Source organism: Coloeus monedula, assembly GCF_965178545.1.
Source record: "Coloeus monedula genome assembly, chromosome: 4".
Taxonomy (NCBI): Eukaryota; Metazoa; Chordata; class Aves; order Passeriformes; family Corvidae; genus Coloeus; species Coloeus monedula.
Window position 1 is genome coordinate 27,141,396 of NC_138784.1, and position 26,700 is coordinate 27,168,095.

At 42.1% G+C, this 26,700-nt stretch overlaps 2 protein-coding genes across 8 annotated transcripts in view; both read right to left on the bottom strand.

Moving 5' to 3' along the window:
• LOC309572321 (putative RNA-binding protein Luc7-like 2) overlaps positions 1–5,000 on the bottom strand; it is a 32,619-nt gene extending 27,619 nt beyond the window's left edge. The window contains exons 1-2 of one of the 3 annotated variants that reach the window (XM_082280501.1): positions 4,815–5,000; positions 4,603–4,723 (exon numbers count right to left, since the gene is read on the bottom strand). In XM_082280501.1, the coding sequence (XP_082136627.1) occupies positions 4,603–4,723; positions 4,815–4,943 (250 nt within the window). In that variant the 5' untranslated portion in view covers positions 4,944–5,000. Of the gene's footprint in view, positions 1–1,767; positions 2,118–4,602; positions 4,724–4,814 lie in introns of those variants that run through there. The other 2 variants (XM_082280498.1, XM_082280499.1) reach the window with 2 other exon arrangements.
• A 947-nt stretch (positions 5,001–5,947) lies between these two features.
• The window catches only part of UBN2 (ubinuclein 2), a 52,247-nt gene continuing 31,494 nt past the window's right edge, over positions 5,948–26,700 (bottom strand). The window contains exons 12-19 of one of the 5 annotated variants that reach the window (XR_014226360.1): positions 24,449–24,499; positions 23,037–23,079; positions 20,830–22,368; positions 16,871–17,117; positions 16,041–16,130; positions 12,638–15,080; positions 12,487–12,556; positions 5,948–11,560 (exon numbers count right to left, since the gene is read on the bottom strand). Coding sequence is in view for 1 of the 5 variants with exons in the window: in XM_082280494.1 (XP_082136620.1) it covers positions 15,025–15,080; positions 16,041–16,130; positions 16,871–17,117; positions 20,830–22,368; positions 23,037–23,079; positions 24,449–24,499 (2,026 nt within the window). In the remaining 4 variants the exon portion in view is untranslated. Of the gene's footprint in view, positions 15,081–16,040; positions 16,131–16,870; positions 17,118–20,829; positions 22,369–23,036; positions 23,080–24,448; positions 24,500–26,700 lie in introns of all 5 variants that reach the window. The other 4 variants (XR_014226359.1, XR_014226361.1, XR_014226362.1 and 1 more) reach the window with 4 other exon arrangements.

A 26,700-nucleotide genomic window follows, 5' to 3' on the forward strand; every position in this document is an offset into this window, starting at 1 on the left:
ATTCAGTTTAAATAATGCTCCACTGGACTTTTTATTTTCTTTAAAACTGTAATGGTGTTACACTGAGATCATCAATCCAATAATGGAAGCCAGTTTTACAAACAGTCTTTTCTCCTTATCCTTCCCTATTCTGCCCATTTTGTTTAAATGCTTCCTTTCTAGCCAGTGAGTTTCTGAACAGTTCAGCACATGTGGTTTAGGAATTATAGGGTGAGTGGGAGGGGGAGAAATACAGTTATCAATACAATAACTGCTTTCTTACAAAGCCAGGGAAAATATAGTCTGAAACGGCTTTTCCTGGTTTAGATTTTAGTCACTTAACATTTCTGGGCAGCTGTCTCAAGTAAATCACACTCTTCTCCCACCATTCAACAAAATACCTTCGGAAATCGAAACAGCTCCTCCACTCCCTTTAAACCTTCTGTGTAGTCTTAGGGTAGCACTAAGACAGTGATCTAGGTGCCAACACTGGTTAAGACTTGAGTTTCATAAGCCCAATGTTACTTTGCCAAGCACTTAGACATGAGCAGCCACAACAGGAAGTATTGGAAAATCTTCTGGAGCAAGACAAAGCCACCCTAAATTAGATCTTGCATGATTACAACTCACTAAACAGCCTTACTCTGGAAGACAGTCTTTGCAGAACAGTAATTCAGAACTCAGCAGAAAGCATTCACGATGCAAGGGGTATGCGTAAACCAGTTACATTTATTCGAAATTTTAGATTATACTAAAAAAAGCTGTCATATCACATTAGCCCAGTACCAAGAGATGATCAGAACAGACAAGGCACATCCCACTTCTTGCATCCTACTCGGTGCATGGGGAAAACAGGTAACCATTAATTCAACACAAAGCTTCAACAAACGTAACACGTCTGCAAGAGTAAGTACAGACTGAGCACGACATGCAGAACATGTAAATTATCTCTAATTGCTGCCTACCCTCGGGTGCAGTATTCCCTTGTTTTAAGTTAAGGACTGCACAGCATAACTGGAACTGCTCTTTTCCAGCAGCTCCCCAACTACCTGGATTTATGGGCGAGTGCCGGTTCAAAGTTTCAAGCTGATCGCCATGCACCCCGGCAAAAACTGCGAGCAGCTTTACACAGCAGTATTCTTCATTTTGTGATCGCAGAGCGATCTGAAACCTGACCGTACACCGAGTATCTCCCTCCGGGTATTACTGCCTCCAGATGTTAAGCTTTTACTTGGCTCTTTAGGGCTTGTTTTTAAAAGGGTTTGTCCACTTGGTTCAAACCCACATTGCCTTTTAGAAAGCAACAGACATACCCTCCTGCTGACTAACACGATGGTTTGGGCCAGAATTTAGACAAACCTGTAACAACACAAAAACCCACTCTGCTCTACTAAAGGGGCTGTTGGCTTGGGGGGATTTTTTGGTTCGCTGTGTCCTCCCCCCGATGATCAGAATCTCGCAAGCTTGTGTCTCTCTGCGCTGACCGCGCGGGAAGGCGGTACGCCGCGGACCACGCCAGGAGCGGATTTCCAATAGCAGCAGGGCCGCCAGCGCGGCCGCCCGGACAGTGGCCGGCGCCGGCAGCTCCGCGGGGGAGGAGGTGCTCGGCTCCCCCCACCCCGCCGGTGACGGCCCCGGTAGCCCCGCCCCGCGAGGGGTGCGGGAAACGGGTCCCGGACCTGCCAATCACGGCGAACACCGCCCGGCCCGCCCGGTACCGCCGTGACCTCCGGGGCTGCGGCGGCTCCGCCCCCTCCTCCCGCCCCTTCACGGCCGGGGGGCACTTACCGTCCCGGGACGTGCCCATGAGCTGGTCCAGCATGGCGCGCATCTGGGCCTGCGCCGACATCTTGAGCGCGGGGGGGCCCGGCGAAGCCCGGCCGAGTCACGCCGACAGCGGCCTACAAGGCCCGAGGCGCGGCGGGCGCTCAGCCCTGCCCCTCGCGTCACGGGCGGGCCCGGGCGGGGCCGCTCCCCCGCCGCCGCGGGGGGAGGGAGGGAGCAGGCGCTGCCCCCGCCTGGCTTTCCCGGTGGGAAGCGGAGCGGGGAACTCGCCTCGCGCCGGACCCGGTGCCGCCGCCTCGCGCCCCCACACGCTCCCCTCCTCCCGCTCCCTCCCGCGCCCGCCACGCGCGCGCGCCGGCGGGAACGGAAACCCGCGCGCACGCGCCCTGCGCCCCTTCGTCCGCTCCGCGACGTCAGCGCGGACGGGCCTCGGCGCTCGCCTATTGGCCACGGCCCGCGCTGCTCGGCCAGTGACGCACCGCGCGGCGAGGCTCCTGATTGGGCCGTCGGGCTGGGCCCTTGGGGCGCGCTGATTGGCCAGGAGGGCCCACGTGGCCGCTGTGACGTCACGGTCTCCGGGTCAGCGGCGGCCCCGGGCGGGGTTGCGGTCTCGGGCGGCCCCGGGAGCGGAGCTTAGGGACAGTTCCCGTCTGGAGCCGATTCCCTCTTGGAGTGCTGTGCAGCACCACTGCAATGGCCCGCGCTCTCTCAAGTGCCGGGTGCAGTCGTGGTGAGAAAAGTTACTGTAATACTCCGCCTACTGGAGAACCACCCTTGAAACTGAGGCTACCGCCATGTGCGGCTGATAATTCAATTTACAGGGCACCAACATCCATTTAAAAAAAAAATGTTTTCATGAATTTTAGCCATTCTAACGCCTGCATTTTGTGACTCACCCTTTGTCAACCATCGTGTTGCCATCTAGTGTCCAAAATCCGTCATAAAGATCAGTTCTAATCGTCCACAGGCGTTGTCGTGTTCAAGGTTAGCGCCATACGAGTGAAAAAAGGCAACACAAAGCCTCCCCTAACATTAACCCCTCCCCCCCCCAATTATCGGTATTTCAGAAGGACTTGCAGAGACGATGCTCTTCTGTAACACGTTCAGGGAAGATTCTCTACCCAGTGCCCCTCAGCTAATTAAGAGTATGTCCTGGCTTTGCTGCTTCTTTAAAATCTAAATTTATTTTTGTTAGTCATTACTTTGGGTTGAAAGGGAAGTAAATGGAAGAGACCCCAACACTTGTTAGAATACTCTATTTAGTACCTTAGTATGCTTAGGGGAAATTGAGAAATTTTAGCTACTATGTATACCCACAGCATACACACTTTATCTCCTTCTACTCTTCAAAGAGCATCTATGTCTGGCCAAATGATCACACTTTTTTTTTTTTTTTTTAATTTCCCTCTGTCAAGCAATATACTCTAGACCGTGAGACTTTGGATGGAGCAAACCTTTAGTCTGTCTGGAAAGTGAACTGTAGAATGCAGCAGTTTGCATTAAATAACCCAAACCAACCAGTATGTCACAGCCATTCATTCTCAGGGTGTGGTGACATCGCACCACTTTGATCTACTGAGCTGAAAATAGGTTGGTACTCTCCCACCTGTTACACCAACGCTTTTCAGAAAAAACACCGTTTAGCTAGTGAGACACTGTTAAGACTTGCAAACTGGAATTTTGGTCAACAGAACCCTAAAACTTGTAGTTCACATCTCCTTACCTTACCTAAGCAGCCAAGATCTCCCCAGTTTTAAGGATCCGTTGTGCCTATCCACTATACTGTGGGGATTAAACCACCCCCATGTTTTAAATACAGGGGAAAGAAGAAGCAGACTTAGATGAACTAATTCTATTTGTAATGTTTTTCTGACAGAACACTTTGTTTTCCCCAACAGTAAAAAACCCTAACAAACACAATCTTTTGTTAGAGTTGCTTCAAGCTCCTCCCCAGGTAAACCTCACATTCTTAGCCATTCTTGTTATACATTTCTTACATATCTTGCATACAATTCAACACTCTTCTGAGAACAGCAGCAACTCAAGACATTCTTTCATAAAAGGAAACTCGCCGTTCCACATTTGTGAGATGAGCGAGAAAACGCAGTGCCATTTGAGTACCTCGCGTGACTGTCAGTAGTCAGTTCCCTTCAGCTTTTCTGAGATTCAGTGTATGAGGGCAGCACAGGAAGCTGGCAGTTGCAGAGTCGACTTCTCAGAGACACCGAGAAACATGTAACTCATTAAGAATTCATCTCTCTGAATTGCTACTGCTAGCTCACCACCCTGGAAAAAACCCTAAAAAATGTTTATGATGGAAGAGGTTTGTGCTACTGCAGTGCTCACCAGAATCCACAGATGCTCCACAGAAGAGGTCTTTGTTGTTGGAAGAGTACGAAATTCCACACAGAATATAGCCGGAAAATGCTTCGGTGAACACTAGACAAATTCTCTCACCTACTGCTTTTAAATCACATGGGGGAACCACAAACCCCTCCAACCCCTTGGACAAGTTCAGCAGGGAAGGCTGACATGTTTCTCCACTACAACCAACCTCTCAACCCGTGGAGGGTGCCAGTCACAACACACATTGAGAAGGACGGGATGGGCGTCTGGGAAGCCTGATAAAGGGAGAGGGGTTTCTAGTTACGGCTTTCACACCATAACCTAAAACTGACAAAAGTCACCTGTTAGAGAACCCAGCCTATTCCAATAGCTCTAGGACATTTATTGAGGAATAAACATTGAACACAGCAGTCCCGTCTCAGCCCTTCCCTCCCGGCTGCTGAGGCAGTCTGAAGCCCACCAGTCCGGCGACCTCCTGGGGCGAACGCTCGCCCTTGCCGTGGTACTCGCGGTGCAGGGCCTCGTGTTCCCGGACGCTGCGGAGCAGGCACAGGTAGGTCGCGGCCTGGAAGTGCAGCTCCTGCTGGGCCCGGCACAGCTTCTCGCTGGTCACCTGCGGGGAGCGGCGGTCAGGGCGGCCCCGAGGCCTCGCCGAGCCCCGGAGACTGCCCGGGCAGGAATGGGTAGGGGAAACCCGCGGGTACCCGGTGCGCGCGGAAGGCCGCGACCACGTGGCGATAGGCGGGGCTGTCGCGATAGGAGCGGCCGGCGGCGTGGCGGAGCTCGCGCAGGAGCGCGCGCAGGGTGCGCAGCGGGGCTCCCAGCGCCGCCATTTCCGACCCGCGCGCGGACGCGCCCGCCAAGCGAGCGCCGCCGCCGCGCCTCGCCCTCGCGCCCCGCCAGTGCGGGCAGTCGAGCGCCGAGTGCACGATCGCCTCCTCCTCTGTGCCGCCCTCCCCACCACTGCAGTTGGCGCAGGTCAAGTGCCGGAGGTCGAGCGGCGGGACCGCGGCGTGCCCGCCCCACGCCTCGCCCTGGGCCCTCCGCCCCGCCGCCCGCCCGTGGTAACGGAGCGGGAGCCCTGGGAGCCTTCCGAAAGGCGCGTCACACGGCGAGAAAACGAGTTGGACCGCGGGCCCGTCCCCGCGGGTTTCTGGGGCCTCGGGTTTAAAAGGGGCTCCGGGTCTCACTCGAGCCAGAAGGGGACGCCCAACAACAAGCCCAGGAGCCGCGGTCCCGAGGCAGCCGGCGGCTCGCGGGAGTCCGGACAGGCGGCGCGGCGCGAGTGCAAAAAAAGCACCCACCCCAGATGGGACTCGAACCCACAATCCCTGGCTTAGGAGGCCAATGCCTTATCCATTAGGCCACTGGGGCTGCCGCGTAAGAGAGGTTTCCGTGTGCCTACTTATCTGCTATCCCCGCCCCCTTTCCTTGTATGGAGCGCGTCGGAAGCCGGTGATTGGGCAGCACCGCCCCGCGCGGCCCCCCGGGAGCCGGAGCCAGGCGGGAGCGCGGTGCTTCCATGGCGTTGTGAGGTGGCGCCTCGGAACAGCGCGGTAGTCACGCAGGTAAATGCTCCTTCCATACCGACCCTTTGGCGGTTTCAAGACGCTGGTCCTTGTACAGCGTTACCCTTTTCCGGGTGGTTGCCCTGCCTGAAGGATGCCCCCACCCCCAAAACAAAAACGCGACAAAAAGCCCGGAGGGCCAACCCTTCAAGTGAAGCCTTTTGCCATTTTTATTTTTGCAAGAAATCACAGACACGGGGCTAATATGTACATTCCTCTTTATTTAATACAGCACAGACACGTGACACATAAAAAAAAGAAAAGTACACTCATGAAAAAGCCTGTCGCAGTCAGGGACAGGGAACAGCTACGCCGAATTGAGTAAGGCTCCTACTGCAGAACAGGGGTCTGCCGGCAAGGGTGGATCCCAGAGCAAAGTCTGCTGCCAAAAAAAGCTTGCGCTCCTTTCAGGAAAGCAGAAAAGGGCAAGCCCCTTCCGGAACAGGTGAAGGCAGCGTTACCTGCAAGGTTCGCAGGATACGAACCCCGTGACTGTGTTTGGATCAGAGCACTGATAAAATGAAATGCTCTCCAGTTATTCTCACAGAGGGCCAATAGTCCTGACCTCTGAAAGCATTGGACTGCTCAGGGATAGCAAACCTGAGTACCTGGAAGGAGTGAAAACATCAAGTAGTCACACAGAAGAGAGTTAAAATTAGCCTCCCTGACAGGGCTCTGCTAGCCACAACTGGGAATGTGCAGGGAACTAACCGGCTTCCCAACTAACAAAAGACTAACAGCCATTAAACTGACCAGAACAATATATGCATTTGGAACCGACGCAGGCTTTTGAGGCAGCAGCTTCTTCCTTTTCCTGCTTCAGTTCAGGATGGAGATAAAGCAGGCACCAGTTCCTCTGGCAAAGAGCCTTACACACTTTTAAAAAATTAAAATACAAAAAAGGGAGACAGGTGTATTTACAAAATCCATGGCTGGTACAGTACATCATTTTTAAGACACACTAAATGCTACAATCTTTCAGGTCCTGAGATTATTACAAAAAAAAAAAAAAAAAAAAAAAAAAACCCAAAACCAAAAACAAACCCCAACAACTCAAAACTTGTGTTCAGGTCCAGTTTTATAAGGAGAGAAGAAAGAAACCACACATTTAAAACACAGTATCCCTTGAAGTTATTGGAACACACCTCCCTAAAAAATCCAAATCAAAGTGGTGCTTACCACCCAAATGTAGCTGCATTTGGTTGTTCAGGCTTGTTGTCACAAGAGGGGAGCATTTCACGGGGCAGTTTCCCTGGAGAGCTCATCAGATAAACACAAGGCTGTTGGGATCCTCTCTCCATCGCTAAGCCCTATGATCCGGAATGCGCGAGTGTTAAAAGGAGGAAGGTGATCTTGTACAAATTCATGCTGGACTGAGTAAAGCATCACAGGAATCACCAACTCAAAGAGGTTTACCATCTCATAGTAACTGTGCACTCCTTTGTTTGAAGCCAAGGAATGCGAAAAATTCTAGCTGTGATTTAACATTTGTTAACAACAAAAAACCCTCATCCATCCAGCTTTTTGTTCTAACCTCCCCAGTGAAAGGTAGCAAAAGAGTTTCTCAGCCCTTCATTGTCTGGGGGATCACAGTAGGTCAAATTAAACTGGCTATATCCAAACTTGCTTAAAAAAAAAAAAATATATATATATATATATAAAAAGTGACACCAAACCAAACAAAGGATATGGAGGCCAAACTGCTGTTGAGGGGATGATCTCCACTGCCATTAGCTGTGCAGTGCACTCTTCTTCACTGACCCTCTTTTATCAGGCAGGCCTTTAGGGACTTGTACCCACACTGTTTTTTTTCCCCAATGAAGTATTCTGAACAGAGATTTTGTGTCATCAGAAGTTATCATCACAGATGCCCTTGTATTATAAACACCTGACCCTAAGCTAGAGAATGGCAACTTTTTAAGGATTACTCATTAAATGCTTCTAACTCTCAGTAAAAGACTACAAGAGACAAATCACGTAACAAGGATACTAGTTTAACTGCTAAAATATAGCACTGCTCAGTAGACTTTTGGGGGGTAAAAAGTCGTAGATAATTTTGTTGGTTTTTTTTTTTTTTAACAGTAGTCCAAAAATAAAATTTCTCCATCTATTTCCAGTACAGATCTTGATAACTATGCAAGAACATGGTACTAATTGCTACATGATGGAATCACCGGCAATAAAACACATACTACAGTTCTCATCTCTGAGCTAAATTGTTATTTGTAGTTACATACAACAAGACTAAAAGACCAGTGCGAAATACCTGGGGATTGTGATTTAGTTTTTATTTAGCTGGTAACTCCCCTTGTTTAGAAGCAACTTCATTTCAGTGAGAAATTAATTTAATTAACAAAGAAACCTGGGATGTCTCACGGGTTTCTTCCCAAATCCAATCTGTACATTAAAAAACATGCTGCACCTTCTTAAACCAATTGTGAGAGCTGGATATTCTAAAAAACTCTCAGACTAAAACCTGTCACAAGAAGCGATTTTAGCTTCCCTCTCAAAGCAACTTCATGACACTTGACACTACATGTTGCACCAGTGAAAGGGTTTCTTTTTTAAAATACAATTTTTTTTTCACATTAGCAAAAAAAGTTCTGCATTACAGACATTCAAAAATACTCCATTTTCTTTGGGTAAAACTTCAATGTGTTAAGAGGGGTAGCTGGGGAAAGGAATGCATGTAACACTGAAACACGTAAATACTTATCTGCATAGTTGATATTAGTGACTACTAATCAAACTAAGGCTTTATCTGGAAAAAGCTGAGAACACAAGAAAGTTTCTTTCCCCACTCTGGTGAAATCTGCTAAGTCTCAATGAAGCTCTGTCTGCCTCGCCAACTCAATTTGGCCTATGATGGTGGCATCTCCTGACTGGTTTTGATTGATTCTCTCCCACTCTTTCTCTCTTGGTACTAGACAGTAGCAAATATGACTATCTATTGATAAAACACATCTGCACACATTGCTAGAAAGAAAAAAAAACCCAAATCCTTTTTAGTATTGTGCATGATAGGAGCCAAACATAGTGTACGTTGCTTGCTTGGGATTGCTTCACCATGAAGAAAAACTTAGTAGCTAATGGTTATCATTTAAGCAGGAGATGACAGCAATGGAAGAGACCAAAATACACTTCTAGATACAAAATGAGATGGTTGGGGTAAGAACTACAGCTGTCTGAAACAGCTACAAAATACAGGCCTATATCCTTGACTACTGACAAGATTAGCAGTTTTACTTATGAGTGTGCAAAAACAGTTGGAGGGAATCTTTTATTTCCCCAGTTTTGGGCCAGTTCCAGGCCATGTTGATGTCTCAGCATAACTCACAGCAGCACCAGGGCTTTCTACAGCCCCAAAAGGCTATTACAGCAGCAAGGGATCACCATGTCATAGAAAAAGGATGATGAAGCCTCACCAGAAGTTTCCACAAAGCACTCCCCTACACAACAGTTATCTTTCCAGTGGCCCAGTAAGCATACTTCAGGCTGCTTATTTTGGCAGTGATTTCTTAAGCAGTAGACACAGATTTTTACAACAGCTGCATTTGTTAAAAGACTGCAACAGTCAGCCATCATCACCAGCTGTAGATTCCTCATCCCACAGATCAGCCTAGGATGAAGAGCATGTGTGTTCAAAATGAATTAAAGAACATAATTGGTGAATGTGGTGAACTTCACTGAAGTAACTTCACTGATGCACCTAAAACAGATTAAGAAGCACCTTCAGCTACCACTCCAACTGACTGAGCTACCAGCAATAGTCCTGTCTTTGACTAGCACCATTAGATTGGTAGGAGAAATTCACTTATGGCCTAGTTTGCGTAACAGGTTTACTCAAAAATATGAGGACAAGCCAAGAACTGAGTTAGGCTATTCTCTGCCACAGGAACATATTTGGTACCATATTTTCTGTCTTCCGTGCTGGTTCTCCACCCATGAAGGACTTCTCATCCCATTCCCACTCTGTAAAATAAATGCTTCCTTTTCATATTGCAACTCAAAATCAGATCTTCCCTAGGGGAAGCACATCACAGAAGTAGAACAGGCAAGTGATGCATACGCACGCTACCTTAAGTTTAGCACTTGGTCCACAAGTGAGTTGTTAATTACAGGTATTCGTGTTTATAATAATCGTAAGTTAGATAGATCTTCGGCACAAAGCTGTTAAAATCACTAGATCATCTACTGCAGATAGCTAATTTTGTCTGAGAACAAGGAAACAAGCACAGATACTATTACGAGGGTTTATCTGCAGCTAAGAACACATGAACTTACTGTTCATTGTAGTAAAAGAAGAAACCATTAATGAAATCTTAACAAATTGAGAAGAAATACAACTAGAAAAGTATGTAATGGTGAGTGACTTAGGCAGCATGTGAAGCATAGCTAGCTTTAAACTCAATTAGCAGCTGCACTCTTGCAGGTTTTACCAAATTCCTTCTTACATGGAAAGTAACATGGTGGAAAGTGACAACTTTGGTACATATGAGAATCTTTGCAGTAACTGATATCAAGCTGCACACACGTATCAATTCAAAGATGTTGCAAGCTGCTATTTTAACTTTACCCCCCACCTCCTTGGGTCTGTCAGCCACACATCTCTGCCTCAGACTCAGTGATTGCGTGAAGCAGTTCAGTAATTAATACGGTTGCCAAACAGGGCCCATAATGTTTTACTCATGACCTAATTAAGAAACACATTCAAAACCTTCAGAGAAAAATGCAAGAAGTTTCATTCCCGTTAGCCACTTCCTTTCTCTCATGCCCATTTACGCACACTCAGGCACACACTCTTTTATTGTACTGCCGTCTTCGCACAAACGTTCAACCTTTAAGTAGCATTTAACAGAGTAGGAGAATGGAGAGGGATGAACAGGTTTCAGGAATATTGCTTGTATGTGTGTGCACATGTGTGCGTGTGAGAGAGAATGCACAAGCACACAGAACCAATGCCATAGTACAGCAGCTATGAAGTTACACACATTACACACTTGGTTTTGTTTTTTTCTTTACAAAAGGGGAAAAAAATAGTATAACAGCATAAAGCCATCTTGGCAAGCTTAAGATTTTCCTCCAAAATGCTTTCCAGCACTTCAGGATCTCTGAGAAAAGTTTAAAGAGGGAAGGGAAATAAAACTAAAAAAAAAGGCACTTAAACAAAGGACAAAGGCCTGAATCAAGTAAGTCATGAAGGGTAACAGCCATTTCACCAGAGCTTGGACCAATCAAAGACCACCAACCTTTTAAAAAATTTCTCTAAAATAAAAATTGCATAAAGTGTTAATTAATCAGTTGTTTACCTAATGCTTTAACCTTCTGGTTCATTTTATGAAAACCAAAAACAAAACAACAAACAAGCCCGAACAAAAACCCAAGTGTCCCTTTAATGATTTTCTCCCCAGTTCAGCAAAGATGAAAGTTAGATGTGGGAGGAAGCCTTCCACAGTTTGGCTTGGCTGTAGGTTTTCCCTGCAATGCCATCTTCAAAAAAATCCAGAACAAAAGCAGAAGAGGGACTACTGTGCTTTCACCAATTCACTCAAAAACAAACAAAAAAATCAAAACAAAAACCCCCATCAACCCAAACACCCGAATGCTTCTAATCCAACTGTGGGCAAAAACTAATCAAAAGAAAACAAAAAAACCCCTGTAAACTAGATTAAAATCTGCTAATAAATACAGCCAAAAGTTCATTTTACGAATGTAGCAGCAAATGTGATAAAGTTAGTTGGAGTCCAAGGTGACTCCCAGAGGGTTACTGGTTCGCACAACTGATGGCAGCTTGGGAGAGTTGCAGATTTCTCTGTTTTCATGTCCTCAAGGGTCTTGCACCAAGTGGAGAAGGAGTGTGGAGGAAGGGTCAGGTGATGGGACTGCAGGAAGGAACAGGCTTTTAGGATCTGTACCACCCCTAAATCTGTGCATCAGACAACTTTGATCAGATTCAAACACGAAGCAGAACCCAAGTAATTAAAAGTTACTTCTGATTAGCAGAAAACAGATGTGAAACCCACAGCATCCGCACTTGTAATTCAGTCAATCAGTATTTAGACATGTTTCTCAAATCAACAGAGAAGGCTGGACAAAGTGACTTAGGCCATTTGTATCTTGGAATGGGAGAACACTGCAGTTATTGTCCAAGGTATCAGGAAACTTTGCAGCCTGCAAAGTTTTTTCATCTAGCCTGCCTTCTTTCTTTGCAAGTGTCTCTAATGATTTACAATAGCTACCATGGGTTTTGGGACTTTGGATCATGTAGCAGAGAGTACTACCCAGACAATTTCAACATCTAAAATCTATGTTAGAAGTTATTGCTTGCATTTGTTTGGGGCTTTCAGAGAGCTTGACACATTAGCTCATATACCGTCCCCAAACCAAGTTCAGCCCTGCTGCCTGGAAAAGACAGCTCTACTTGGCTTTCTTATTGCTTGTGAATACTGAGGGTTTATTTAGTATGTACAACTACAGTTTATTTATTAACAAAGGCCCTTAAAAAGTAGTAAAAACTTGGGGGGCAGGGGGGAGGGGGAATGTCTTCAGAAGAGCTGCTGTGCAGAAAATAGTAAAACATTAACCTAATTTTGCACTTGGACGTTGCAGTAATCTTTCCCATCCTGTCTATGCTACCTGCAAAGGTCCTTGGGAACCACCCTATTATTTCCTTTGATTTGGCCTTGCTAGATTTAACCAGGGAGAATAGGAAACAGCAAGTAAAGGGTCCACATTCCCAATGTTGTTCATTGAAAAGACACTCAGGAGCATAATGACTGACAGGAGCGTAATGACTGAAAACAGTTACCTGCTGGAGGGGTGTTTGAACTGATGTCACAAACAATGTATGGTCATCTTTATTTTCATCACCCTAGGATCTATTTCCACAATAAATATTAGTTTACTTGTTTCCCAAGACTGAGAAGCTCAATAGGATACAGAGGCAGGACTACTCCTACCCTGGAGATTTAGAGAGGATACTCTTCAACTGAAGATGAAGCATACTTCCAGGAAGAAAGGAATGCTGAAAGGGAATTTGTGCTGTAGTTATAAAGGGCTCCAAGTCTCCCAGTCTAAAATTTCAGTAAGTATGAAGACAAAAGATGACAACTTGAATGAGATGCCTTGATGAGGAAAACACAGAAGAGGTAGAACTCTCTTAGGACAGGGTCCTTTAAATATATTGCTGCCAGATGCCTCACTGCCACAACTCCCTCAACTACAGGCATTGTTAAAATTCTCAGTTTGACACAGTTCAGAGAATTAACATCCTGCCAGAACTGTTGGGCCTCAAAAAAAAAAGTTGGCTTCCTTCAACCCTTCCTGGAGAAAAGAAAAAAATATCAGATGAAGCTTGCACTCTAAATAGTTTACGGTATTTTGACAGAATTTGTGCAGTATTAAGAATGCCAGGGTCTACATAGCTGTGTGTGTTTCAACTCTTAAATAACCTCAATGGAGACGCAAGCTTATCTGATCAACACACTACATACAAAACATTAACGCCAGCTAAAAAGCATTTAATTGGCAAATGCTGTGGAGTGAAATTAATGAGCTAATGCATCTTAATTCAATCTTTCACAGAAGTGTTGTGCAAAAACATTTATTGCTGAGCTCAACCCAACATTTTTATACTAAATACACAATATATATTATTTTAAATTTATGTATATATATTTATATAAAATTAAAATGAGCTCTAAATAGAAAAGAAACTGTTGTCTGATCTAAGAAAAATAAATCACATGTAAAAGAAAGCTGCAACCTCTAAGTAATCTAGCAAAAAACATTGAAGAGTCATCATTCAGGGGTCAAAGTCTCTCTAAAAGGTGTGACATAACCAGTAGTGTCTGGTTGAATCTCGAGTCAAACTACCAGAAAAACTACTTACTAAGAATTTCAGCATCTCTGGTCAAGGGAATGTTTCAGGGTTGAAGGAGAAGGGCATCATACTGGTTTATTTGCTCCTTTCCTCTATGAGTTATTTTAGCTTCTGCCATTCTCACCTTTTATCTGACAGCGCAAGGGACTCAACAGCGAAGTTCTGTCCTAGTGTCAAAAGTGCAACATGTGCTGGATGCTTCCTAATCTTACATGTGAACTGGTTGATGTATTGCTGTCAAAGAAAAAAAAAAAAAAAGCAACAAAGCCAGCTCTGCAGTCTTGTGCTACCATGTAAGAAAGAGTTCAGGTCAAACTCTCCAGGCCAGCAGGGGCTAGAAATGCTGGAGACAACCCATTCAGCCCCCAGAAGAGAAGGCACCTCTGGTCGCTTCTGAACGACTCCTCTTTGGCTAATGCCTGAAGCAGTTTTAACCTGACTCTGGAATAGGTCACAATCAGCTTTCTTTAACTAGCAAACCAATATAATGCATGGCTTCTGGGAGGAGTTAGATAAAAGATGAAGACTGAGAATGAGAAAAGAACTGGTTGTGGTTTATGAAAGACATGAATAGAGTATCTTTTCAGTAGCAAATAAGCACAAGACATAGGTAAAAGAAAGTTTAACGAATGGAAATAGTGAAACATTAGCTTTTAAAATGAATGTGGGAAAGAAATGCTAGTCTGACCAATAAAATGTGGGTTTCTTTTTCATGTAAATGAAAAATTTTCCATCCCCTTCCTCCCTTAAATAAGAACTTCTGTACTAAAAAAACCCTGAAAATAAATCAAACAGTCTGTGTCTCACATCTTGATGTACCAGGAGATCTGTTTTTGAAGACAATTCTCTAATGAGACTGCATACATCTGTAGGCTCCCTAAAGCCAAACGGCCTTCTAAAGCTGGAAAAATGCCCATTATCAGCAACTGCTTTTGTCTAAAGGTTTAATTATAATGCAAAGTATCCCAGCACCATCTCTATTCTACATAACCTTTGGTCCACAACTGTATAGTACACTCAGGACCTACATAACCTTACACTGGGCACTTTGGGCACTAATGAAGTGGATGATTCCACCTTACGCAATGAATGGAGAAACCTCTTCTAGCTCCTTTCACCATTTCCACTTTTCATTGGACTTCACCCAGAAACAAAATATTGGTGCTGCTGTGGGTTTGACAATCAATTTCTTTTAAGAGCCAATCAGAGCAGATAAAAAAGGTGGTTTCTTTAGGCAATATCAAACTATGACCAGTCTGCATGACCAGGAGGACCAGTCCTCCTTTTCCTTCTCTCTTTGATCAAGTATTGTTTTATTTTTCTTCTTCCTCTCACCACAGTGCTTAGGATCAGAATATGTAAACATCGACAGAAACAGCAGCCCTGTGACAATAAGCACTTTCCCAACTGGGCAGATTCTGTCAGCCAACCAGAACTGCTTCAGCTCCCTTGCTTGTCCAGAAGTCACTGGTTTTTCCGCTGTAACTTAGTGTCCCCTTTACTTTGGCCTCCATCTGTAGCTGAGAGACAGAAACAAAGGGAAGAATAAAAGCATGAGCAAACTTTTGTTTTCGTAACTTACAGCAGGAGAGACAGGAATTTGGCAGGTTCAGCTTTAGCACCACCAGAAAGTACATTTTCTTTACCGAGTGGAAGACTTTGCATCTTTTCTGTAGTTCATTTATTAGAAATAGCGTTGTTGAAACCTGATATATCAGGCTTCATACCAAAACACTGCCTAATTTTTTGGTTCTGAGAACTCTCAAATGAAGAATGCCCACCAAGCCACTGCCACCCTTCCCATTCCTTCTCCTGGCCCTCAGAAAACACACTACAGGTGCAAAGAAAGGTGTAAATTCTAAACTGCACCTTCTAAAGCTTTCTGAAAGTTTTCCAGCTCTAAGCCTTACAAACAGAAAAATAAAGTGTTCTATTTCAAGTTTCTCTTCTCAATCAAAATATGCAGCTCTTATCAAGCATAAAATTCCTAAGGAAAGCAGATACTCCATTAAGAAACCATGCCACCATTCACATGTGAATATACTCTTATAAGAAACATGGAAAAAGCTTTTAGCTGGAAGGTCAGTTTCTCCTTTAAAGGGGAAAAAAAAATTTAGTGGAAAAAAACTTTATGCAGCCTATAAACAATCATGTTAGTGTCCAGTAAGTATTATTATTCCTTTTCCCCTCACTAGTTGAATTTGCATACTTCAGTTTCTAGAACTGCTACAATAAAATATTGGAATTTTTGAAATTTTTTTGTTCCCGACATTGAAGAGAAGTAGGGGGAAAAAAAATCATTCAGGTTCCAAAAATACTGCCACAACAGAGTAAGTACTGCCTGCTGCTACTAAAATTTGTCCCTATGTTGTGTGTTCTCTAAGTACTGGTGTACATTTCACTTCAGTCTAGGGCAGAAATCTGACTTTTAAGTTAAAATAAGTTAAAAATAAGTAATAAGAAATATATCATGTCTTTACCTGTGTAAGCTTGCTGCAAGTGAGCAGGCAGAGGTGAGTGAGACAGTGTTGCTGCATGCTGAGCACCTGGCTGTAAACCCTTCAGTAAGTCTGGGGGGGGGGGGGGCGGGGAAAGGAGAGTAAAGACAAAAAATAAATCTTGAGGAAAGAGGCAGTCTCTGTGAAGTTAAGTTCTGGTTTTATAGTGTAGCTATAGTAGCAGGCTAATATCCACAACAAAAAAATAAATACCTGATAGCATTCTGATGGCTGGAATAAGTCAACAGAGACAAACCTATTCAGATATAATTAGTCAAAAGTCAGAGCAAGGACCATGCCTTGCTACTGGGATGCAACTCTTTATACCATTTTGTTTGACAGACCAACAATTTATATGGGTTAAGAACATAAACAGCTTCTTTATAAGCATTTAGAAAAAGTAAATGCCATCGTGGTTGATAGCTCTTCATAAGAGCTGTTTGATATCTGAGATTATTGAGTTAAGGCTATTTTTAGGAATCGCCGTATTAAGTCTCTGAATTGTGTCATTTGGAGACTTTAAAACAATACTCCTTTGTAAAGATAAGGTATTGAGTTAACCGCAAAAAAGTACGTTCAAAACTAAACATACACTGTGAATATAACAATGAAGTTAAGCTTTTCAAAGGTGATTTATAACATTTAGGTAATTATATAAGGGAAGTTTTTACCAGTGAAGGAATCGCATTTACTCTCCTGTATGGATTTTCATGAACCAAATTTGAGTGTCTCAGAACTTCATTGCTTCCCTACTCAATTTCCATTTTAAGGATGCATCTTTCCTTATAGCCCGGTGTGATAATTCCACTCACTCTGAGTTAGGCTGTGGTGGAAAGCCGCTGAGGTAGATCCCGAGGTGGTTGTCGCTCCAGCTGTGTCCGTCCCAAAGCCAAGCAGCTCCAAGGGAAACTGGAAGGGCACAGTCACAGGAACAAGGCCACCCAGCATCCCAAAAGGAGTTAACGGTGCAGACGTCACGTTCTGACTGGTTACAGACAGGGGTGATGCCATGAGAGTCAGAGGTGAGGCGTTAGCCAGTAACGATGCTCCTGCTGTTGACTATACAAAAAAAAAACAACAACAGTACTTCAAGATTTTTAAAGATTTGAATTGTATTCTTTAAGGGTATAAAAATCAACTATTCCCTGCTAAGTATTGCTCTGTTGAGAAGTGTATTAAACTATTAAGAAATATTCACTTATCCACCTAGGAGGTCTTCCCAGGGTTCATTTGCTAAGCAAGCACAATTATATATCAGATTCAGACATGAGAGTATGGTTCATCTATCATGTTTTTCTCATCAGCCTTACAGGTAATTTCCTTGATCTCCTTTCTAATTATGCACTGGGTCTACAGTCACAATGTAGTGCAATATCTTCTATTAGATTCATAATACGAAATTATCCAATGGAGATCTGAAGCTCTTTAGAAGTACAGTATTACACCTCTTCCCTTTCCAAATCTGGGTCTTAACAGAACATTATTTCAAAAAAAGTCGCAGAGAAACAATGAATTCTGAAAATTAAGATTCAGATGTAAAAATTCCCAAACTTAAGAAGCAAAATGCATATGTAGAGGTGTGTATGCACATGTCAGAGGAAAAGGCAAAGGAAAATAATGTCTCCATTCTAAATATGCCAAAATGAAGTCAGATTCACCATAGTTTTAAAATAAAAACACAAGATTAGCCAGAACATTTTAGCTACAACAGTTCCCAAATCACATTAATTCCTCTAACATTAGACCAGCTCCTTGTTTAACAATCTTTCCTTCACTACGTATATAGTAACTTAATATGCTAATGTTCCATTCTCTAATAATTTACTACAAAACAGTTAGTATAGAAAGCACTTTGAATCAGACTCCAACTCCAGTATTGTAGCTATTTGAATTAAAAACACTCAGACGGAACAGGACTTTGAATCTGTGCATTTTTACAAGTAAGCCTCAACTAAACCCAAAACTTAGAATCATTTTAATGAACACATGAGCTTCAAAAGAAAATGACATTTCACTCAGTTCTGTAATAACAACTTACAGAAAAAGCAAAGTGATGAATCTCCTAGCATGGATAAAGTTTTTATTACCAGTATTGGTCTTAAGATGTTCTGATGAAAGCAGCTAAAGAAAGGACAGTTGCTTCTTAGGAGAAAACACAGTATTTTAAAACAGTGACCCTGTAAAGTGCATTTACCTACATGTGATGTTCCCAACAAGCGTTTGTATTGCTCATCTTAAAGATGCCAACTTCTACAACATACTCTATCCCAGAAGTAGGAAAAAAAAAAAAAAAAAAAAGGAAACTATCAACACATTATTAGGAGGAGAGAGGACAGTGAAGAAAAGAGCTACAGAGCATGCCCTAAAGGAGCTGCAGTTCAGATGTTTCTATTTAACTCAATAGTTCATAAAAGGGCTTATCCTGGTCATGTAGATCTGAGTCATTAAGATCCTTAGAAGTCTAAGCCAGATTCTGCTCAAGAGTACTGATGGTAGATAGAGCTTTTTAAGAAAATCACACATGTACTCTTTGGCTTTGTGTCCTTAAGGTGTAACTTTCTGTGATGCTTCAGCAGGTGTAAACTTATACTCCAGTAAATAACTGTGTCAATCAGAAGTAGAAAGGAGGGAGACACTTCTTGGAAGCTTCCTAGTTAAGAACACCTTTATTATCACATAAAATCATCTGGTTTGATCTTTAATGTAGGCAGACCAGAATATTATAATGAACAACTCAGGTACCATTCTCATCTTCTAATAGCATCTCAAATAGGAATTAAATCCCTAAGGCCTTAAAGAAAAGGAGATTCACTTTCTGTCTTAGTTACTCCTCTTAAAACTTGACATAAGTTCTTAGTACATTGTACCTAACAACTAGTCTGGAACTGATGTAGGTTCAGCAGCCAGCCATTAGACCTTTATAGCTAAATAAAACCCTTTGTGATCACAAATCTCTTCCCCTTTAGTGTACTTGAACTGGGAGGTAATTTAATTCTAATCTCTTCTTGAACGTACTCCACTGATTAAGCTACACAGTGCATGGCAGTTGCAGCCTTATTCCATGGTTTATCTTCTTTGCACCATTCTTCTGAACCATTTTTAGGTTATCAAAGTAATTTCTGAAGTGTCAAAAAAACCCACGTGGAAGGTCTCAATAATTATTTTAGTGATACCATATGCTGCACAGTACCTCTAGCTGATTTATCCCTTTATACCGACACACCTTATTCTGCTGTTTATAGTATGGACTCATGTTACTTGATTATTCACCACACACCCCCACACTTCAGAGCTCTTCAGCAGGACTGTGCCCAAAATGCATTTCATTATTCAGGTGATCAGTGTTTCTAAAAAAAAAAATTACTTGCCTTTAACTACAGGAGGGTTTGCCAGAATTCATCTCACCATCCAACACAAGAGTGCTTACTTCCCTTGTCCATCATCTTTAAGCACTAGCACACCCATTTCATGTTTTCTTCTACATCACAGCAATTGTATCCACTGGATTCTGTGGACTGCACCAGGAAGAAACAACTCTCTTCCTAGTCCATTCACTGTAGCCCTTTTTGTCTCCTCCAGGCACCTTCCAGTGCACTCAAACTGCACTGTACTTGGTTCAGCTCTTCAGATCCTGTGTGGTACCTCAGTGGACCTTACACAGCACACAGGTTGGGGATTTTTTTTCCATTCAAAGCACCCAGAGTAAGTGAATGCTGTGTCAGAGCCTGGCAAACTTTTATTGCTGACTGTTTCAGTACAGTAGGATGAAAGACCATAGAAGTGTCTTGTAAAAATCATCTTCCTCCTGTTATTCAACTGCATTAAGAAGAATTTGATGGCAAACTAATTGCTAGAAGTTGAGTATACACCACTCGCATGCAACGGCATTGTGCACTGTTCCGAATAATAAGAGCTTTACATTTGCTGTACACCAAGAATATAATTTACAGCAATACTATTTTCTTAAGTACTGATGACATAGAGAGCAATAAAGAGAGGAAAACATCAAATCATCTCAGTAACTAAGCATTGCCAGTAAGAAGAACACAACTTGGGAAAGCAGGTTGTCTTCTGGATAAATAATAGGTTTGTATGTTTTAGAACAACAGTATTTTCAAAATATTTGTTTTGTCTGATTTGTCTTATCTCTAGTGATAGTATAAGCTTTCGATTTCTAGGGTATTTATACATTAATGCGGTGTCTCATTCGGTTTGACTAGATCCTACAAAATAAAATACAGTCACAAATACAAAAGAAAAGCCCCTGCAAGTATTAATTATAATTACAAGTTTTGAATTACACTCAACCACAAGCAACTGGACTCTAGTTTGAGGTTAATCATGCAGCCTGACAACAAATGTACCAAGATACTTTTACATGACCACCATCATTACAAATATGTAAATATGCAAGAATACACAAATCCCATAATGCAAGAAAATACCACGTCCCCTCAAAATATGGTCACACAAAGCTTACCTTTCCTAATACTCTTAAAAGAAAAAAAAGCAAATTCTGTCCCATAGTACAGACCAATCAACAGTTTACAGTGAGGATTTGTTCCACACTGATGCCTGCATTTCACATCAGCTGGAAATATGTATTCTTTAGTGTGAAATAGTTTCATCAGTATCAGCATTATGCTTAGAAAAGTAAAAAAATTGAATTTATGGTATTTCCAAATCAAGATAAAATATATTAAGAATGTTTACAAAATAAATATGATAAATATTAATGTAAGGCTCAAATGTAAACTCGTTAGATGCATACCTGCACGCTGGCTGCTACAACTGGAGACCCTGAGGCAGAAGATGGTCTGTGTGGAGTTGACAATTGTTTAGTAGCACCCTGTGTTCCACTTCCTGCTCCCCCAGACAGACTAGTCCTACTAGCTCCACTTGAGTTAAGGTTACTGCCTCTGCTGGCAGGTACATTCATTCCAACTCCACCCAAATTATTTTTACCAACAGTTCCAGAAGGAGAAGAGTTGGGCAATTTTGAAGAAGCCTGAGGGTTCTTTGCAGGCTGAAGGCCTGAGGTGCGATTAGAGGACAGCAAATTCACTGTGGGAGACTGCCTGCTGATATTTACACCACTGGTCTGTTTATGAAGGGGGTTGTTGCTGGAGTGACTACTCTGGGAAACTAGTGCACTTGAACTGGAAGAACTGGGTGTTGTTGCAGGCCTGGGGGATGAGGTGGGCTTGGATGAAAATTTAGGTGATGCATTGGGCTTGGGTGTCACAGAGGGCTTAGATGAAGTGGGCTTGGGAGAGGCAGCAGGTTTGGGAGAAGCAGCCATGGAGAAGGGAGGCTTGAAACCCTGGGAAGAAACTTGTGACACCATAGCCTTGGCTAAATAGTTACTAGAGGTAGAGGTGCTGGATGTTGTCCGAGAAACCAGTGGGTGAGACACTTGAGAGCCACTTCCGGAGGAGGGATTAGACAAAGGCAGGCGATATACTACAGACTTATCTTGAGCCTTGATGACTGGTGATGAGCAAGACAGTTTGGGATTACTACTCAATTTCACCACAGGATTGGTCTGTGATTTACTAATAGTTGCTTGTAAAGGAGATACGTATTTCTGCTGTACAGCTGAATGCTGGTGCACCTTTGTCACTTGTGATGTTGAGGAAGTACCACCTTGAGCCTCAGCAGATGATACCAAGATATTAGCATCCTTGGTTCTTTGAGAGGAGGTGGAAATAGCTGCTTGAGTCTTAGAGGAAGAAACGTGAGTCTGAGAAGAGGAGGAAGCAGCTTGGATCTGACTTGACCTCTGTAGTCCTTGCTGAAGTAGTTTGGCTGGCAGAGGCTCTAAGGAAACCTTGGGATTTTGAATTGAAGATCCAGCAATAAGGCCTGAAGAGATACCAGTGTGAACTAAGTCCTGGGGTTTCTTTGGTACTGGCCCTGTGTGACCAGCAATAAGACTTGATGAATGGGATGTTTGAGTGGGCTCTACTTTCTTTGAAGTTGCCAGAGGCAATTTACTCATAATACTTGCTAGTTTCTCTTCTCTCAGCCCAGGGCGAGGTCTGGATGTTGGTGTGTCTATGGTGGACCCAAGAGGTGATCCCTTGGCACCATTATTGATAACTGCCAGAGCATCAGAAATAGAGTCCAGTGAGGGTGGGTGGAAAGAGAGGTCCTCATCCAGTGAGTCATCCAAGCAGATCGTCTCTGGAGCTGCTGTGCAGCTAGAGCTGGCTGGGGTGCAGACAGCTGCACTGGAACCCAATACAGTAGCACAACTTGAATTGACTGAAGACATACAGGTTTTCTGTTCTTTTTTTGGACTGGAGTCCTGAAAATGAAGGGATAGGAAAAGTCAGGTTTAATAGTTTTTCTGGAATAGATTCAAAGTTGTCTTTAGTATAATACTTTTACTCTGTAAATTCAGACAAACCAAAGATCTACTATTGAAATGTTCATATTAAGATATGAAATTATATCTTATTATGATATCTAGGAACCCTGTGTGCTAATTCAATATTTGTATTTAAAAATCTAGTGTTGTTGCTCCACATAAAGTGTCCCACACAGTGAAGAACAATCAGTACTGGGAAGAATAGGGTAGCTAATCTGACTACTTAACAAAACTGCTACTGAATTAAGACAACACCTGGTCATGTCAAATGAGGACCTCTATACTTCCAACCACAGCAGTGTTGCCAAGTTTAACAAAAACTGAAAACACACAAAGCACACATTCAAAGATGTGAAACTTCACTGGAACTAGTACCTCTTCATAGTCAATTTTCAAAAAACTAATACAGATTAAAGTGACAAAGCTATACAGAAGTATTTTGTACTACAAAATACTTATATATAAATAAGTAATGGACCACCAAATCAATAAGCATTGCCTGACAGAAACTTTCTGCAAGAATTTTTCAGGATCAGAGGCAGGTTGTATCAAATGGTCATACTGGACCACTAAGTGGATATTCAGATACCTTAATAGGCTTTTACCTTCACTTTGGGTTTAGTGGCCGGAATCACCTTCTTCTTTGCCCTAAAACAGAAGGGATAAATGTGCATCAGAAGACCAGAAAAAGGCAAGCCATTTTCCTCTTAAAGTGTTACCCTGATTATATCCAAATAAACTAGAATGATGACTACAGAAGTCCAGCTTTAATAATAAAACATCCTTGAAATGAAAAATGGTTTAAAATACAGGGGGAAAGAAAAATAGCATGCTATCAATTCATTTTCTGGTCATGTATCTCTATGTAAATTAGTTGCAAAATCAACTGAATTGCTGATATAACCTGACATATCGATCAGGATATATCCAGAGAACTGTTTTTATTTTTCTGATTTAGAGGAACATCAAAATATCAATTAATTTCAGCCTCTTAATATTACAACTTTGTCTACTTAGCAGAGCTTTGTCTACATTGAAGTCTTTTAAAGTACTAATATAATTTCACTTCTTATGCTGACATTTTTATCCCTGAAGAGGATGCTTCCTATCTTATTTATTTCAAACCAGATAAAACCAGTTGCTTCTTCCCCCCATAAAAGTGGTTTCTTGCTTATCAGCTCTTAAGACAGTTGTACCCAACTTGTTTGTTGCAAGAAGTCATTTAGTAAACTGTCAGATTTTCTTTTGTATTGTACATGAACTGCAGTTATACAGGTAAGCACAGCATGAAGGATTATTAGTTACTGCCTTCAACTTAGAGGTTCAGCATTTCACACTTTATTTCTCCAAGGGCAGTCAACAGATTTACAGCTTCTAGTCAACTTTTGATCCTTTCCTAAGCAACTAGAAATAAGCCTGGTTAAAAAAAGACTTTATGTAGGTGGACCATGACTCAGTTTTTGCTGTTATGTAGAAAAATATCCTATGTTAATCATATTTATCACAAAAGTTGCAATTGGGGTGTCATTCAAAGTCGTAATAATTTATTTGACTTCTGACTGAATGTGGACAGCTCCTGAGGGGCACACCGTGTTGTCTGAAAATGAAAAAGATAAAATCCCACTAAGATACACAGACTTCTGTGATTAGAGATATTTATGAGGAAAAGAAAAAAGCAGGAAGTACTGCAGTCTGAGTTCAGTTTAATATGCTGAATGTCAAAATTTAGGCAGTGTGTAATGCTTTGAGTAAAAGGTATTAATTCAAGAATTAATATCCCCTGGAGTTATCTAGCCACTTCACAAGTGAGTTAAAATATGCCACAAGAACATTACAGTTCTATGCCTAAATTAAAGCATTAAAAAAGATTATAAACGTCACTGTAAGTTTCTTCAAACAAATCCCAAAGTACCTCCCTTTCCTTCCCTCCCATCCAAAACAGGTAGCAGGAAGATGAGAAAAGATGGATGCTATGCACAACCTAAAGATCTTAGCAAGTTGTCACTATTATACTCACGGAGCAGAAGTGAGGTGATTGTGAACACTTCGGCTTTCTTTAAAAAGCATCCTAAAACAGTGGTGAGAAAAGAAATATGAAGTGATTCTACCGCGACAAATGGTGTATGACCACCAAATACACAAACAGTCTTTGGTTTTCAGAAGCAGCCTTTGATTATCTGTCCCCAGGGGAGCTAGTGATTACTTTGTTTGTATTGCTGTCACAGTATAGGTCTTGGCATCCATGAATAGAAGAATCTAAAAAAAATTTAATAATTTGTGTTTACGCTCAAAATACCTCTGTAAATGGCCAAGCAAAAATCAATGTAAGAGAATATGACTTCCTTCAACTGGACAGAAGAAATACACTTTGAATGCTCTTTCCGCAAAGCCTAATGAAATATTTCAAACATAAAATAAAGGATTATTGTAAACTCTTCATACTACATGTCCAACCCACTGATCACAGGCTTGGGTTTGTGGCTATTAATCTCTTGTGTTTTTTTTTTTTTTTTAAGCACAGAAGATAAAAGTCAGAACACAGTAGTCAAGCTTATTTCTAATTTTCTTCAGTACTTTTAGTACTGAAGAAACTTTTAGTAAAGTTTTTAAAAGTTCAGTAAAATAAAAACTTCAGGCTATTGTGTATCATTTCTGTCTTCAATTACACTGGATTTACACATACTACTACAGAGCCAAGGAATGACAAGAGCCAGTATAACAAATCTCAACACTTCACAGGCTTTTATTCGATATTTTCAACTCCTGAGTTGACAAGTGGGAAGTGAAAATGACTGCTGACCAGTACCTATCCTACAGCCTGCTATTCAAATGCAGCTATAAATAGACAATGAAAACTTGGTCCCCTTCCTTGTTTCCAGATAGGCAAAGTAGGACGGATAATATTTTTACAGCACTGCCATCACATTGGCACTGACCACATCATGAACAGCTGTCTAAACAAGAGCTTTTCACCACTGATAATACAACCTGCAGAGCTGCAATAATTACAAAAAGTCAGAGTATTCACAAATCTTGTGTCATCTGGTAAGAAAATGCTGACATCCTCTCACTACAGTTCAATGCCTTACTTCTCAGATTCTATTTCCAGCTCCATTTTCACATTTTCTTCACCATACTAACCTCCAAATCTGTATTACATTGTTCTGTCAAAGACTACTGAATGCCTATGAAGAACATCATGGAGCAAAGCCAGCATTCCTTATTACACATTTAATGTGCCACCTCCCAACCTACACAGCTTCTCCAGAATACTTCCTTCCCCACCTCCTCCTTGGTGCTTTATTCATTCCTTAATCTTTTTAATTTGGAAATGAAAATTCAGAATTAATCACAGGCCCCTGTAATTTGTAGCGTCATCCTTCAAGCTAAAGACAAAAGTGTAAATACTACAAAAGGACAGAAATCACAGATATGGTACAAAGAAAGGACAGAACAGTATATGAGGTCCATTCCAACCTTAACAATCCCGTGATTCTGTAATTTCCAGTTATGATCAATACCTTACCTCTTGCTTCTTTATGAAGCTATGAGAAACATTAAATAAAGTTAATTTTGAAAGTGCAAGTTTTTCTTCTAAGCTGAACCCAAGAAGTTCTGGTACTGTAGTTCTATTCTGATTAGGAAGAATTCCTTTAGAAACACACAGTCAGTAGATCAGTTTTAGCATTAGATACCTAATTTTTTTTCAATTTTATATAGCTCCTTTTCACTTGAGGCCACATATAAAAATGAAAAATTTTAAGACTTCAGCATAATCCCTACCCTAACATCCCAACAAAATGAGCATCTAGAATATAAATTATGTGCTGTATTAGGAATTACCACTGCCAGACTCCAGGAAATGCTCTTTTCCTCTTTCCATGCATAACTGTTTGCCTACAAATTACAATCCATCACTTCCTAAATAGAAAGCAGGGAAGTGCCTCCCAGTGGATATAGGACAATTTGTAAATCATTATGGTACTAAAACCACCCAGTTAGTAAATGAAGTCTTGCTGGTCAACAGGAAGTTATGTTCTGTCATAACTTGTCTCTTGGGGTTTGTTTGGTTTGCTGGTGGTTTTGGTTTGTTTTAGGGGGCATTTGGGGTTTTGTTTTGTTTTTGCCTTTTTTTTTTTGTTGAAAGCAATTGTATAAATAGTTCAAAAGCTCATGGAAATTTTCAGAACACTTATCAAATGGAAAGGAGAGAACCATACGTTTTATGGCTTTCCAATACAAAGTTTTAACATGCTTCACTTCTATATA